We start from the raw sequence: 14,058 nt of genomic DNA, 5'->3' as shown, positions 1-14,058 counted from the left end.
TTAAAATGACACTTACAGGGATTGTCTTTATCTAGTGACATCTGTAATTCACAGATAAAAATGAGGGTTGAGGCTGGGCGCGGTGGCTTACGCCTGTAATCTCAGCACTTTGGGAGGCTGAGATGGGCGGATCATGAGGTCAGGAGATTGAGACTATCCTGGCTAACACAGTGAAACCCCGTCTCTACTAAAAATAGAAAAAATTAGCCGGGCATGGTGGCGGGTGCCTGTAGTCCCAGCTACTCAGGGGACTGAGGCAGGAGAATGGCGTGAACCCAGAAGGCAGAGCTTTCAGTGAGCAGAGATCGTGCCACTGAGCTCCAGCCTGGGTGACAGACTGAGACTCCGTCTCAAAAAAAAAAAAAAAAAAAAAAAAATGAGGGTTGAGCTCACACATTAGCAAGGTATGGAGCTGGGACTAGAATCCTTAGCTGATGCCCACAATTTTTACTTTATTTCAAGCTACTGTTTTCTATGTACCTACTATGTACCAGACATTTTACCTACATCATCTCATTTTATTCTCCCAAAAGCCATGCAAGAGAATTACTATCCCTCATTTAACACATGAGGAAACTGAGACTTAGAAGTTCCTTTACCTGAGGTTACCTGCCAGGTGTGTAGAAAGAGGAGTAAAGACATGAAACACCCTCCATCCCACTTCAGCACTGCACTATCTTTCCTCCTCTTACAAGTTCTGCCCACCAAGTTATCAGCCTCCAAGCCCAGATTCATCCTGGCCTGGTTTCCAATGTTTAGCAGATGGCAGTAACACATAACTCATGGCCAGGGAGAAAAGGGGATACTAGCTATCTTTAAGTCCAAAGGCTTCTTTCAACTCTACAGATGCAAATCCCCAGCTTCTCATCTCCCCATTCCCTAGCATCACTCCCAAATATAAAAAGTAAAACCAGAGTATTTGATCTACCATCTAGGTGGTCACAGCAGGTGAAGATGGAGGGGAAGAAACACACACAGAATGGTTAAGCTGACCTCAATGCATCCTCTGTCCTTTTCTTGGGAGCAATATGGACAATGGAAGCAAGAAAAGTGCCTTTGCAGACTAGAAGCCCAGGAAGGAAAACACCAAGTTTACCCCACAAGTTTGCGGCAAAGCCAGGTCTTGAGGGGGACCCCTCCAGCTGTTGTTTCAGCACTCTTTCTTCCCCCTCTCCCATCTTACTTGTAACAGATTCCATGATCCACCATACAAGGAATGGGATTTTCTGGAATGAGAAAGTCAAGTCTAAAGTCTGAAGACAGCTAAGGATGGAGAAGGGGTGGGATTTAGAATCAGAGTAGTGTCCCAAGCCCCAAACGTGGTATGAAGAAAATTAGTTATGTAGCCACAGTGAGTGAAGGTTTTTATAAACATAACCTAATTGTATTACTTCAAAGTCCTGAAGCTTATTGCCCTGCTTAATGATGTGTCACATTATTTGTAGGGTAGCACAATGAGACTTCTATTGATTTAATGCACTTCCTTAAAGACTGTCATTGACACAGCCATAAAACGGAGCTATTCCCAGACAACTCAATTATATCCACTGTGCCCATAAACCACCCCGTGCCCCACACAGTTGCACACAGGAAGCAGAAAGGGCTGAGAGCATGACTGGGGATGCAAAGCCCCCAGGGACAAAAGGGAAGGGATCTAGAGATTGGGAAGGCAGGTGGACTACGGTTTTATCCAGTTGGGAATGTGCGGCTGCATAAAAAGCACTAGACAGGAGGTGTAGAGCACCCCACTTGGTCTTGGCCCTGCCAAGCAAAGCTGTGTGAAAGCTCCCTTCTTCTCCCCTATAGACTTAGTTTCCTCGACTGCAAAACTGGAGTGTTATGCTCAATGAGATCCTTCAGATCCCTCCTGGCTCCCACATTTTGTAGTTTTTTGTTATGATTGCTTTTGTTCTTGGAGATAGGGTGGCTGAGCCATATGAAAAGATGCAAGCATGTTTTTAACATTGCTCTTCACCCTTTCCACCAATTGAGAGACTTTCTTTTACAAATAGTTGATAATAATAGTATTAACTATATCAAGAAGCATTTCAGTATAGTTGAAAGAGGGAAAGAACATGGGCTTTTGCAGCCAGCCAGCCTTGGGTTCCAATCCTGACCCTGCTACTTATTAGCTGTGTGTCTATGAGTACTTGATGTGGCATATCTGAGACTCATTTTCTCATGTGTAAAATGGGAGTATGAATACACTGACCTATTAAAACACATGTATACACATGTGCGATATTTCTAACTTTCTCAAAATGCTATTACATAAACCACTTATCTTTAATGTGAGAAGCAGACAAGAATAGCTACTTACGTACCCATTTCACAGGAAGAGAAAATTGAGGTGGAAAAGGAATAACCTTCACAAGGTGAGTGGGCAGAGACTGGTCTCCTGCACCTGGTCTGAGGAATTCCAATTCTGATAATAGCTGAGAGTCAGAGGGAAATGAAATCTGCTGGCCCTTCCTGAGGATAAAAGCCTCACTACAGGACAGAATGGAAACCGTCTGCTTGGTTATGAGGTGATTGTTTTTCCAAAGGAAGGGAGTTCTTCTTGGGAGAGAAGAACCCAAGATCTTCTTGGATTCTCCCAAGAAGCCTGGAGAGAAGAAAGTGTCAAGAAGACACCACTTGCTGACCCCCAACCTGATCTCTGGCAGTTGTTTCAAAGAGAGGATGTGGGAAGCAAAGTACCTGCAAGAGAAGGCAAGGGTTCTGGAGTCTAGAACACTAACTTGAGGCCTCAGAAAATGCCTGACTTGAGAGAATCCTGCAAAATCATTATACGATCCCTCACTCTGCCCATGGTGAAACTGAAGCTCAGAGAGAGGCAGGGACTTGCCCATGGTCACACAGCTTAGACGTGGCAGAGCCAGGATTTAGATCCAAGGCAGCTCAGTTGTCTTCCCAGACCCCTTGCCTCTATAGCCTGCCTGGCCACCTCCTCCAGTAGGCACTCTGGGCTTACCTTTCTGATACTGGAGCCACAGCTGCTGCTGGACCTTCTTGCTGGGAAAGTGGATGATGCAGGTGAGCTCTGAGCCATAGAGGGCCTCTGCGATGTAGTGGGAGCCATAGTGCTGGATGAAGGACAGCAGCTCCTCCCGACTGCTCTCCTTGGTCAGTATCTTGAGAACATTAGTGAAGCCTGGACAAGAGAGGAGCATGTGGAGGTGGTCAGATGTGAGAGGCTGGCGGCTAGCAAATTATACAGTGGCAGGAGTTCTTCCCAACCTGGATTTTGTGCCTTACCCCTCAGCACAGTGGCAGCTTGGTGGCTGCACTAGTCCAAACATACACATAATTCCCTCACTTAAATAGCAAAGAATGCCCTCTCTGAGGGGTACATCAGACACGGTGACCAAGAGGGAATCTGCAGGAGAAGAAGGCCTAAACTCAGCAACGTAGACCATGGGAACTTAAAAAAGATAAATCAAGAAGTCAAAGCTGATATCTACTCACTGAGCAACCAATGTGTTCTGGGAAAACTGTTAGATGTTTCACCCTCTTTATGTAACTTAACCTTAGCCACAATCATATATAACTTGACAACAACAACCCCCATTGTATAATGAGCAAGTCAAAGCTGAGAGACTAAAATTGAGTTATCTTGAACTTCCAGGTAGAGAAAGAAGCTGGACTCAAACCCACTTATGTTCTCACTGCACACTGCATGCATTTTCCACCGCACCAAACAAACCAGGGCTTGAAATGCCCATGGCTGGAATCCTAAGGCTACATTTGCCCAGAGTCAGCATGTATTCTGAGTCCATGAATCTGATTCCTGGTTTAGCTTCCTGTAGCATCGCTTTTCTTTATATCTCTGCTGTTCCCTCTCTTTAACAGCGGTATGTTCTCTCTCCCTAGATTTCCACAGAGCCTTCTTGCTGCTCTATTTCTTAGTCCTAGGCTAAGTCCTCAGCACTTCACATGGGGCCTGCACAGCAGTCACTCAGTAAAAACTGCTCCCTCTTTCTCTCCTTCCTCAAACAGGCACATGAGCAAGCTATTCTTCCAGGGGCATTCCTGAGCTCCTCCCTGCTACTGGACAAAGCCTAGTGACCTTCTTTAGAAATTCAAGGTTCCAAGCTCATCTCTAATGAGCCACCCACACTAAGTTTTAGCTCCAGCCAAATTAGTTTTATTATTTATCCTGAATGTGACCTGAAATTTCTATCATTCTATCTTTCCTTGCATTCTCACTACCCTCAACACACACACACACACACACACACACACACACACACACACCTGAAATGGCCTCCCTATGTCCTCCCTAAGTCACACCTATGCTTCAAGGCCCCTGGAAGTCACCTCTTCTCCAAGAAGCCTTTCACATCAACATGGACAGGAGTGCCTACTGTCTGCACTTTCAACATGCACCACCTTAAAGTCAGAAGCTCTACCTTATTTGTCTCTATATCTGCACATGCATCCTCCCTGCACACCCACCCCAACTGGGTACATGGCCCAGTTCCTGGGACACAGCAAACACACCAACCACAATTATTACAAGAACAGCCAACACTGTGCCACATCAAAGTAAAATGTAAAAGAACAAGCTTCTCTCCAACATTAAAAGTGAGCTCCAATTTGCCAACATTTGATTGACAAAAGGGTTTTCCAGGAGCATTATTATTGATTAATTAAAGCAGATGCACCTTTGTACTTCTAATAGGAACATCATAGTCTTATTCACAAATGCAGTGTGGGGTGTGGGGGGCAGAAAACAAAAATAGGGCTCAAAGAATGGGTGTTTGATGAGAACAACCCCTCTCCATCAACCTGTTAAGTAATACAACTGGGTAATTAATACAGTAGTGTTAATAATGAGATGGTTTCTGTTAAGTAATAAAAAATAATACCACAGAGATGCCCTGAGGCTCTTATCCAGGCAGACAAAACTGCAATCAAATCCTTGATTCATTCATTCCCTGCTCTGCCACTTACTAGCTGTGTGACCTTGGGCAAGTTATTTAACCTCCCTAACCCTCAGTATACTTATCTGAAGAAAAATGGGATAAATAATGTCTTCCTCACAGTACTGTTCTGTCATAAGAAATGAAATATTATAAAATGCTTAACAGATGTCAGCAATAATTACTAATTCTACTTCCCAGAGGGTGAAATCCTCCAATTCCCAGGCTATAAGAGCTCCATTTTGCTGATGAACAAAGAAAAGAGAACAAAAGACCTCATAGATAATTAGAGGACACTCAGACAATAAACCAGTGAAAGTGTTATTAGTAAGAGTTAGGGTAGAATATCCTAGGTCAGGCCTCATCTTTCCAGATTCCTTCATTCATTCCTTATTTTTCAGTTTTCATTTATTTTTAAAAATTCCTCCATCATACATGAGCACCAATAACGTGCTAATCTTTGTTAGTTTTGGAGATACTGGAATAAATAAGACCCAAGCCCCGCCCACAGTTCTCAGGTCATAGACAAGATTCCAATATAAATCAAGGACTTATTAGTGTCTCGATATAGATATTCAAGCACCGAGAATTCCGTGAGTTGTTTTGAGGGGCATGGAGAATGGGGGAGGCATCACAGAGTAATATAGTATATGTTCCCAAGACAAACAGGTCCAGGCAGAGGGAACAGTATGGGCAAAGTCACTGTGGCATGAGAGAACATGCACCATTTTGGGCACTATAAATTGTTGCCATCTGTTGGAGCTTAAAGTTCATGTGGATATAATGTGGGTGGTGCACGTAAAGGGATGGGGGTGTGGGGGTTATATAAGATTTTTGTATCGGAGATGGACAGGAAAATAAATTAGCCAGGAGAGAAAGAGAAATTGGTGTATGAAGAGAATTTATAATTCACAAGCTTGAAATACTTCAAAAACATAAATATGACTTAGATACTGTTTATCCCCACTCTCCTATTCATCCCTCCACACCCTACTCAGATACCTTTTCCTCCAAGAAGCCTCTCTAGCTCCCCCAGAATGATTAGCTCCATCTTCTGTGCCACCGCTTCCCCATTATTGCATCGACCCTACTGTCTGTCAGACTCCTGTCCACCCACCCTCCCTAGGACTCCTTGATGGCAGAGAGGATGTGTCCTCATTTCCTCAGCATCCCCAGTGCTCTCATATGCCCTGGCACATGCTAGGTCCTTGGCAACAAGTGTTAAATTATTCCAAGTCCCCTGGCTGCCCAGGCAGTGGTCCTCACCTGCTGAGAGGGTGATGGTGCTGAGCTTCACACGGTAGAGGTTGCTCCGGACCCGCCACTGCTGCACCATGGGGTAACCCATGGCCTCATCATACCTGATATCTCCTGGGAGAGAAAATAAGATGGTCACGTGAGCCCAGAATTAAGACGCTTCACACCACAACGCGCACCCTGCAGCTCTTGGCTCTGGGAAACAGACACCTCTTTGAAGTACAACTTTCACTGGGATTGACAATTTTATGAACCCCACCCTCCAGGCCTCTTTCTGGTCTCTAATCTCAGCCCTACCCCTCATTTTTCTCTCTGCTCTATAGCTTGCAAGTCCCCTTTACCCTACAAGCAAGAGCAACCTCAGGTCAGATCTATGTCTTACCTAACCCCATTTGCAACTTGCCACCAGGCACTAGACATCCCAGTACTTCAGTTTCCACATCTGACACTGTAGCTCTCTCTAATACTCTTATTTCGTAGGCATGTTGTGAGGCTCAAGTAAGGTACCAGAAGTGAGAGCCCTCTGGTAACCTAGAAATGTTGTGCATGTAGACCACAGGTAAGTAAACTACAGCCTATTTGTTATGTATTTTCTGTAGCTGCTTTCACACTATGACAGCAGAGTTGAGCAGTTGCAATACAAACCACCTGCAAAGGCTAATGCATTTATTAACTTTCCCTTCATGTTTGCTGACCCCTATGTAGACTATCATTTCTTAACATGGAAACATGGATGTTCATAAGTATTATGTAAAATATATGTATAGAGAAATAAACTCTTTCTATTTCAAGTAAGACTGAGACGCACAGGCAAAACAAAGTTTAACTGTATAATTTCTCAGCATCTTGATTATATTAATATGCATGAAAGTAGTGTGCAAACTTCTTTGACCATAAAACCCCTTTTGTATGAAAGGTCCTTTGGAATTCATGTTTTATAGAATAAATTTCAGGAAACACTGGTGTAAACAAGAAATAAAAACAGAAAAGACACAACAAAGAGTTAGCAAATGATTAACTTTGGGCGGTGGTAAATGAAAAATTCTTGTTTTCTGACTTATATTCACATCTATTTTCTAAATTTTCTACCCTAAGCTTTGTAAACTCTCTTTTTTATAAGCTGAACAAAAATACATTAAAAAGATGCTAGTCACATCAGCAGTTATTATTACTGTTTTTATGTATCCACGCTTTCTTGTGCCTCTGCAAATGGCAGGCACATTTTCTATCCTTTTCTCTTGTCCCCTGGTGAGTAGGCACTTAAGGAGATATTTGATACCAAGATTAAAATGAGAATCTCATCGGAACAAATGATTTCTTCCTGGACATTACTGCAGTATTAAAGTTGTCCATTACTGTCAACTTTTTTTTTTTCCTCCTTATGCTCCTTAGCCTTTTCAGGAATAAAATAGTTTTTTAGAGGCTTTCATTTTAAAGTAAAATATTCATGATCCCCAAAGATAAGTCCACTGGAGTGAGGTTGTTTGTTATAAATACATCCTCTTTGTTTATCTGCTCTGCCTCTCCTGTCCTTCCTTTGCAGAGGCTAGGGAGAAAAGGAGATTGTGTGGAGGGAGGAAGGGAGGGCTATGTTTTTGACTAAGGGCAGAGAAAATGTCTGCACAAGAAGATTCAGACACCAGGGACAAGGCAGTCTCTCCTCCTTCCATTACTGCTCATTCATGTTCAAAGCAGACTTGCTGGGGGCATTGGCAGCCAAGGCCTATCTCCAACAGAGGGAGGCAGAATGATGCAGGCTGTTGAGAGGCAGCTCTTTCACTTGGTGGCATGATGTCCAAACATAAAAACAAAACAAATTTTAAAACTCCTTCTGAGTATCAAGTAATTTATAAAACCATCTTCTCACTCCATCCCTCACTTCCTTCCATCTCTGCTCATTCCTGGATTCATGCCTGAAATAAAAGCTTCTCCACTGGAATGGATGTCAGCTTTTTGAGGTCAAGGTCACGGTCTATATTCCTCCCCTTCTACAGAGCCTAGAAGAGAGCCTGGCTTATAGTAGCCTCTCAATAAATGCCTATCCACTGGCGGCCTAACTCTCACTCTGTTCCTAACCATAAACTCATCCCTGGGTTACTCTATCGCTGACTCTCATCTTGCCCTCCCCATCCCAGCTCCCCACCTGGGGATTATGGTTGGAATGAAGCTATGTGATGGAGGGAGGAATTTTTCCTGGTAATAATAATAATAATAATAATAATAATAATAATAATAAATCTTTTGAAATGCAACAGTTCCCTTTATTAGGAAATCTCCAAGGATCCTTGAGTCAAAACAAAGGATCATAACAATTTGAACCACTAATGGATACCCACAGTGTGCCAAGCATTTTATATACATGATCTTTATTTCTCATTAGAATCCTAAAAAAAAAATTATCATACCCTATTTTTTTGTTACTGTGTTTTGTTTTGTTTTGTTTTTGAGACAGAGTTTCACTCCTGTTGCCCATGCTGGAGTGCAGTGGCAAGATCTCGGCTCACTGCAACCTCTGCCTCCTGGGTTCAAGTGATTCTCCTGCCTTGGCCTCTTGAGTAGTTGGGATTACAGGCGCCCACCACCACCCCTGGCCAATTTTTTGTATCTTTAGTAGAGACAGGGTTTCATCATGTTGGCCAGGCTGGTCTCAAACTCCTGACCTCAGGTGATCAACCTGCCTCGGACTCCCAAAGTGTGGGGATTACAGGCATGAGCCACTGTGCCCAGCCCATACCCTATATTTTAGAGGAAGAAACTGAGGCTCAGAGAGCAAAACTGTCCAAGGACATACCAGGATCAATGACAGGTTCAGGGGCCTTTCCATTAAAGCACAGCACCTGCTCACAGACCGTGGACATGTCTGCTTTAGGAGGTAGTAAACTCCCCATCACTGGGGGTATCCAAAGAGGGATAACCACTCAGGAAGGATATTATAGACTTGATTCCTCATTAGGAAGGAAGATCAGACTAGACACCTTTTGTAGTCCATGTTAGCTCCGAAATTTTATGATCTTAAAAAAAATGAAAATTAAGGAAGGCATAGAAATTTTTGTAACATTTTACAAGGTGTCTTTTACATCCATCATTTCATTTGATCTACATCTGGGTCCCCCTTTGAAATAGCACAGGTCAGGGGTGATGTAAGATAGTGGATATGCCATCAGCTTTGGAGTCAAGACTGACTTTGTTTAAATCTTGACATGACTATAGACTAGCCACATGGCCTTGGATTAGTTCATGACCTTGCTAACAAGTTTAAAGGGGACAATAATGGCCTTGCAGGGTTACATGGTTTAACACACAAAAAGTGCCTGGCCCCCAGGACCCCTTAAGCACATGTGGGTTCTCTCCTCCATCTATGCTCTTTTACAGGAAAGGCTCACGGGAGTTAGATGACTCTTTTGAGGTTTCCCAGAGCTTGCAAGTGATGGGGAAGTCAGACAGAGATTTCAACCTAGGTCTGTGAGATTGTGGGGTCTTCCCTGGGGAACAATTCCCCTCTCAGTGAAAGAGCTCTATTATCCTTCCCCATGACGATTCCCCCGTGACTATTCTCCCTGGGCAGTGGATAAGGCACACAACCACAGTATCACAAAGGCAGAGTCGAGAACCTCACATCTTAGGAAATTTCTTAAGAAAAGGGTAGGAGAGGAACTGGGAGCAGAAAAAGAGGAAAGAGCATCCTGGGGTTGGACAGAAAATATGGAGTCTCAGGAAAGCCTGCAAAAGGCAACTTCCCAGTGGAGAGAGAAAGTGGTTGCAGGGGTGGGGGAGCAGCAAAGTGGAGTGGGAAGGGCAAAAGACTTGGTGCTACAGCACCCAGGTTTTAGTCCTGGCAGATATGCTGTGTAACTTTGGACTGGTCCCTTCTACCTCTCTAAGTATAGCTTCCTAATCTATCAAATGGTAAAAATAATACCCACTCCACAGATGGCACAGTGCCCACGTACAAAAACGAGCTGTGTAACTCGAGTGCTTTCAAGTAGGAGGGGCTCCTGATTGGAGAGTCCCCTTCTTTTACTTTAGAATGACTTAAAACGAACCAAGAAAACAAAATACTAAAAGTGGAAAAATACCAGAAAATTGTCAATGAGAATGAAAAGTGTTTTGAGACTCATTCACAGAGGCAAAACTCTCACTGAGAAAAATCGTTCCTGTTCTCACAGAGGAACTTCCTCTCAAAGATGACTGCAGTCCCAAGTCTGAGGTCTCAGGGAAGTCCCTGGTTCTGCTCAGCCAATAGCAGGAGCCCAAGAAAGGGTAAGTTCCTTCCCATACCCTTCCTCATGAAGGAGGAGGCTTGACAGAGCCCATCTTGGATCTGCTGAAGACTGATATGCACTAGGTGTGGAGACTAGGTGTGTGGTCAGGGAACCTGGGAAGGGTCTGGCACATGTGTCTTACCAGTGAGCAGTTGGAGGTCCGGAAGGGGCTCGGAGAGGACCCCCCGGCACTGCTCCTCCACCGGCAGCGGGATCACCAACAGCCCATCGGCCAGCTGGGGAAAGTCCTTGATGAAGTTGTTCTCCCTGTGGAGAGGAGCAGAGAGACTGCCAAATCGAGGAAGTGGAGACTGCTGGGGACTACAGGGCAAGGAGGCAGGATGCTGTAGTCAGAATAAAGACTCATGGTGGGGTGACTTTGCTGTAATGCCTCTGGTTTCCTGAATCCCAGCTCTGAGAACATGGTGCTAACTACAGGTTCCTGAATCAGGCAGGCTGGGGTTCAAATTTAGCCCCACTGCTTACTTGGCTGTATGATCTCAAGCATGCTACTGTTCCTCTCAGAACCTCAGTTTCTTTGTCTATAAAGTGAGACTCAGATCTAAGGGCTGTTGTAAGCACTTAATGGGAAAAACCTACCAATTATTTAAGATACTTTCTGATGCTCTATAAACTGTATGTGGCTGCTAAATGTCCCCTGGCATAAGCAGTGGCAATGTTGAACCAGGATGTGAGAACTGAGAATAGTGCGTAGTGTTTGCAGAACAAGGGGCAAGACTAGGCTGAAAAAAAGAAAAAAAACAAACAAACAAACCTTGGAAAAATAGATGTTTGTTAAATGGAAGGGCCCTAAGAGACTTTTTTTTTTTGGCTCAAACTTTTCCTTTTACAGATGGGGAAACTGAGGCCTGGAGAAAGGGAATGACTTGCTGAATCACAACCTGATAGGTTAGACTCAAACCCATGTCTTCTGACTCCAGGTTAGTGCTCTTTCCCTTGCTCTAACTTCTTTAGGTGCATCTAACCCTTTCCTGCAGGCCAGTCCCAGGGAACAGAAGACAGACCTCTGAATGACCCCAGAAAACTGAACTGTGAACAAAGTTCTGAGAGGATGGTAGTAACAGTGCAGCAGAGGGAGGCAGGTTTCATTCTTCTAGACAATAGACCTGCCTAAAAATTAACAGCCTGCCAAGAGAAGTGGTGAGCTTCCTGTTACTGAGGGTGTGCAAGCAGAAAACTTGGCAGCCAGTTGGCACGGATGGTATCGAGGGCTTTTCCAAATTAAATATGACTTATGAGGTCCCTTTATATTCAGAAATTCCCAGCATTAAAGACATGAATTATAGTCTGGAGAGGAGGAGGAGAGAAGAGAAGGGGGAGGAGAAGAACAAAAGGAGGAGGATGTTTATTACTTCATTTTGACACGTGGAATGGTCAACCTTGAAATGAAAATCAGAAGCACGAAAACAAAAATATGTGATGCCAAAGCAATGCCTTTGAAGCCTGTATCTCAGACAGTTCAAAAGCAGCTGTAAAAGTGTTGAGTGGCTTGGGTCACCTTCCTGTCTGCTCAACATCTCTGCACCCCACTCCAGGCACCTTTGAAGCTCATCATCAATTCATCCATTTAATGAACACTTTCTTCATTTCTGAGTCCAGAGGATGTGACATTATCACCATCTTCTATACCACCAGCATCACCATCATTATCATCATTGTCTTTGTCATCTATATTATTCATTGAATCTTTATAATTTGTTAGGATCTAGCTAAATACTTTACATACATTTTATCACTTAATCTTCACAGCAATCCCAAAAGATAGATATTATTATCTTTAAGTTGCAGATAAGTAGCATGAGATTTGGTGTTAACAGGTGGTGGAGCTGGGATACGAACTCAGGTCTGGTTGGGCCTAAGACTGTCTGCCCAGGCATGCACGTGCATGACGGTGAGTTTTAAGGCCCACACTTGCCATTTAAACATGCTGCTGTGTGTGGGTGTGCCATGGCTGTCTGTGGAGTCTTCCTTGTTTATGTCTGTGTGTGCCTGTGATAATGGGTTCTAACTAGATGGTTGGTCTTTGTCTGCAAATCTGGGAGTGTGGAACAGCAATATGAATTTAAAAGGACAGGCTTCTAGTAGATGGAAGTACCACCACATAGCATATAACCCTAGCCAGGACTGAATGTCCTCATGCCTCCCTTGTGAGGTGGCCTCTGGTGATAGATTTTTCCCTGAAAGATGTAGCAGGATGGAGGGGTAGTCCATGCCCTAGTCATTCAACCAGCATGCACTGAGCACATACTTGGGTGGAATCCTGTGCTGGGTGGTGCTAAGAACACAGAGACAGATTGATGTTTCCCCTTGTCCTCTAGATCTTCTCAGCCTAGTGGGGAAAACACAAAAAATGGCCATGCAGGATAATCAGTGGGGGCTGCTATCAGGAATTCTGCATGTGCTGGGTGCTGCTGCACAAGGTCTCTTCCCTACAAGATCCCCAGCACTTGTTTTCACTCTGGGCAGGAGAGGCTAAGGGTGAGGAGGTAGCTCAGCCTTGGAAGCTGAGAAGAGCCTATGAGGACTGGGCTCCAGTTCTGCCCACACTGCATCCTAGCTGTGTAACCTGGAGCAAACCAACCAAATCTCAAGGTTCTGTTCTGTAAAATGGGGATCATAACAGCTATTCAGCTGGCCTTAGTGGAATGGCTACAATAACAATAGCCTTTTATTGAGTACCTACTATGCACCAGACACAATTGGCAGTACTTACTCTTCACCCAACTCTGTGAAGTAGGTGTCATTTACATTCCCCATTTAGACATTGAAAAGCTGAAGCACAAAGAAGTTATGTAACTACCTAAAGCCACAAGGCTGGGAAGTGGGAGATCCCAGGTGGTTTGGCCCCAGATCAAAATTGAGTAATATATTGCTTTCAACCATGAGTTAAGTTTTAAAGTTGATTCAATCTGATATTTACATTTTCCAGAATTCTATGAGGTTTAAAAGCAAACTAAATGCTTAAGTATATTTTATACTTTATTACGTACCAAAAAATGACCAGATTGTGGTGTTATTTCTCAGCTTGCCTTTCCCTAAGCATTCACTCAGACAGTTGAATATAGAAGGGTTAATATTTATTGTATGCCTGGCATAGAGTCTTTGTTTGTCTAACAGGTCATGGTAGATGTCTTCAAAAGACATCCTAGCACTCCTCATCACTGCTTGGGTAGAGGGTGCTAAAGGACCTGCCTGTGACACACACAGACTGTCAGTGTTGGAAGGGCCATAGTGCCTGGGCGTGTGCTGAGCCCAGACAGGATGCAGCCAAGAGGAGGACCTTGCTGCTCCTACAAGAGAGGAGAGAGTTAGCTATTCACCACATGCCCCAGGCTCTGTTCTCTATGTGACCTCTTCAAGCCTCACGCAGATGCCACAAAATAGGCATATATTCCCCGTTTAACCGACAAGGAAATGGATTTTCCATGGACTTACATAATGGATGCATTTGGGAAATGAAATCTGAAGGCAAATCCATCATTTTTCACTTTACCACCCAAGAGTGTCCATTTCAAATCTCTAGAAATGTTCTTACAATTGCAGAGAAGGGAAGGTAATGCCACCTTCTCTATCCGCATGTCCCTCTCTTCCAA

At 43.9% G+C, this 14,058-nt stretch overlaps 1 protein-coding gene across 4 annotated transcripts in view; it reads right to left on the bottom strand.

Annotated features, from left to right (window-relative positions):
• ASTN2 (astrotactin 2) overlaps nucleotides 1-14,058 on the bottom strand; it is a 980,365-nt gene that overhangs the window by 295,787 nt on the left and 670,520 nt on the right. For all 4 annotated transcript variants that reach the window (XM_009457169.4, XM_009457172.4, XM_009457170.4 and 1 more), the window contains 3 exons: nucleotides 10,587-10,711; nucleotides 6,192-6,296; nucleotides 2,975-3,154 (listed from right to left, as the gene is read on the bottom strand). In XM_009457169.4, coding sequence (XP_009455444.2) covers nucleotides 2,975-3,154; nucleotides 6,192-6,296; nucleotides 10,587-10,711 — 410 coding nt within the window. The remainder of the gene's footprint in view (nucleotides 1-2,974; nucleotides 3,155-6,191; nucleotides 6,297-10,586; nucleotides 10,712-14,058) is intronic.

Source organism: Pan troglodytes, chromosome 11 (genome assembly GCF_028858775.2).
Source record: "Pan troglodytes isolate AG18354 chromosome 11, NHGRI_mPanTro3-v2.0_pri, whole genome shotgun sequence".
Lineage (NCBI taxonomy): Eukaryota > Metazoa > Chordata > Mammalia > Primates > Hominidae > Pan > Pan troglodytes.
Note: the sequence above shows the minus strand (reverse complement) of the source record. Positions and strands in the feature narration are given on the sequence as shown.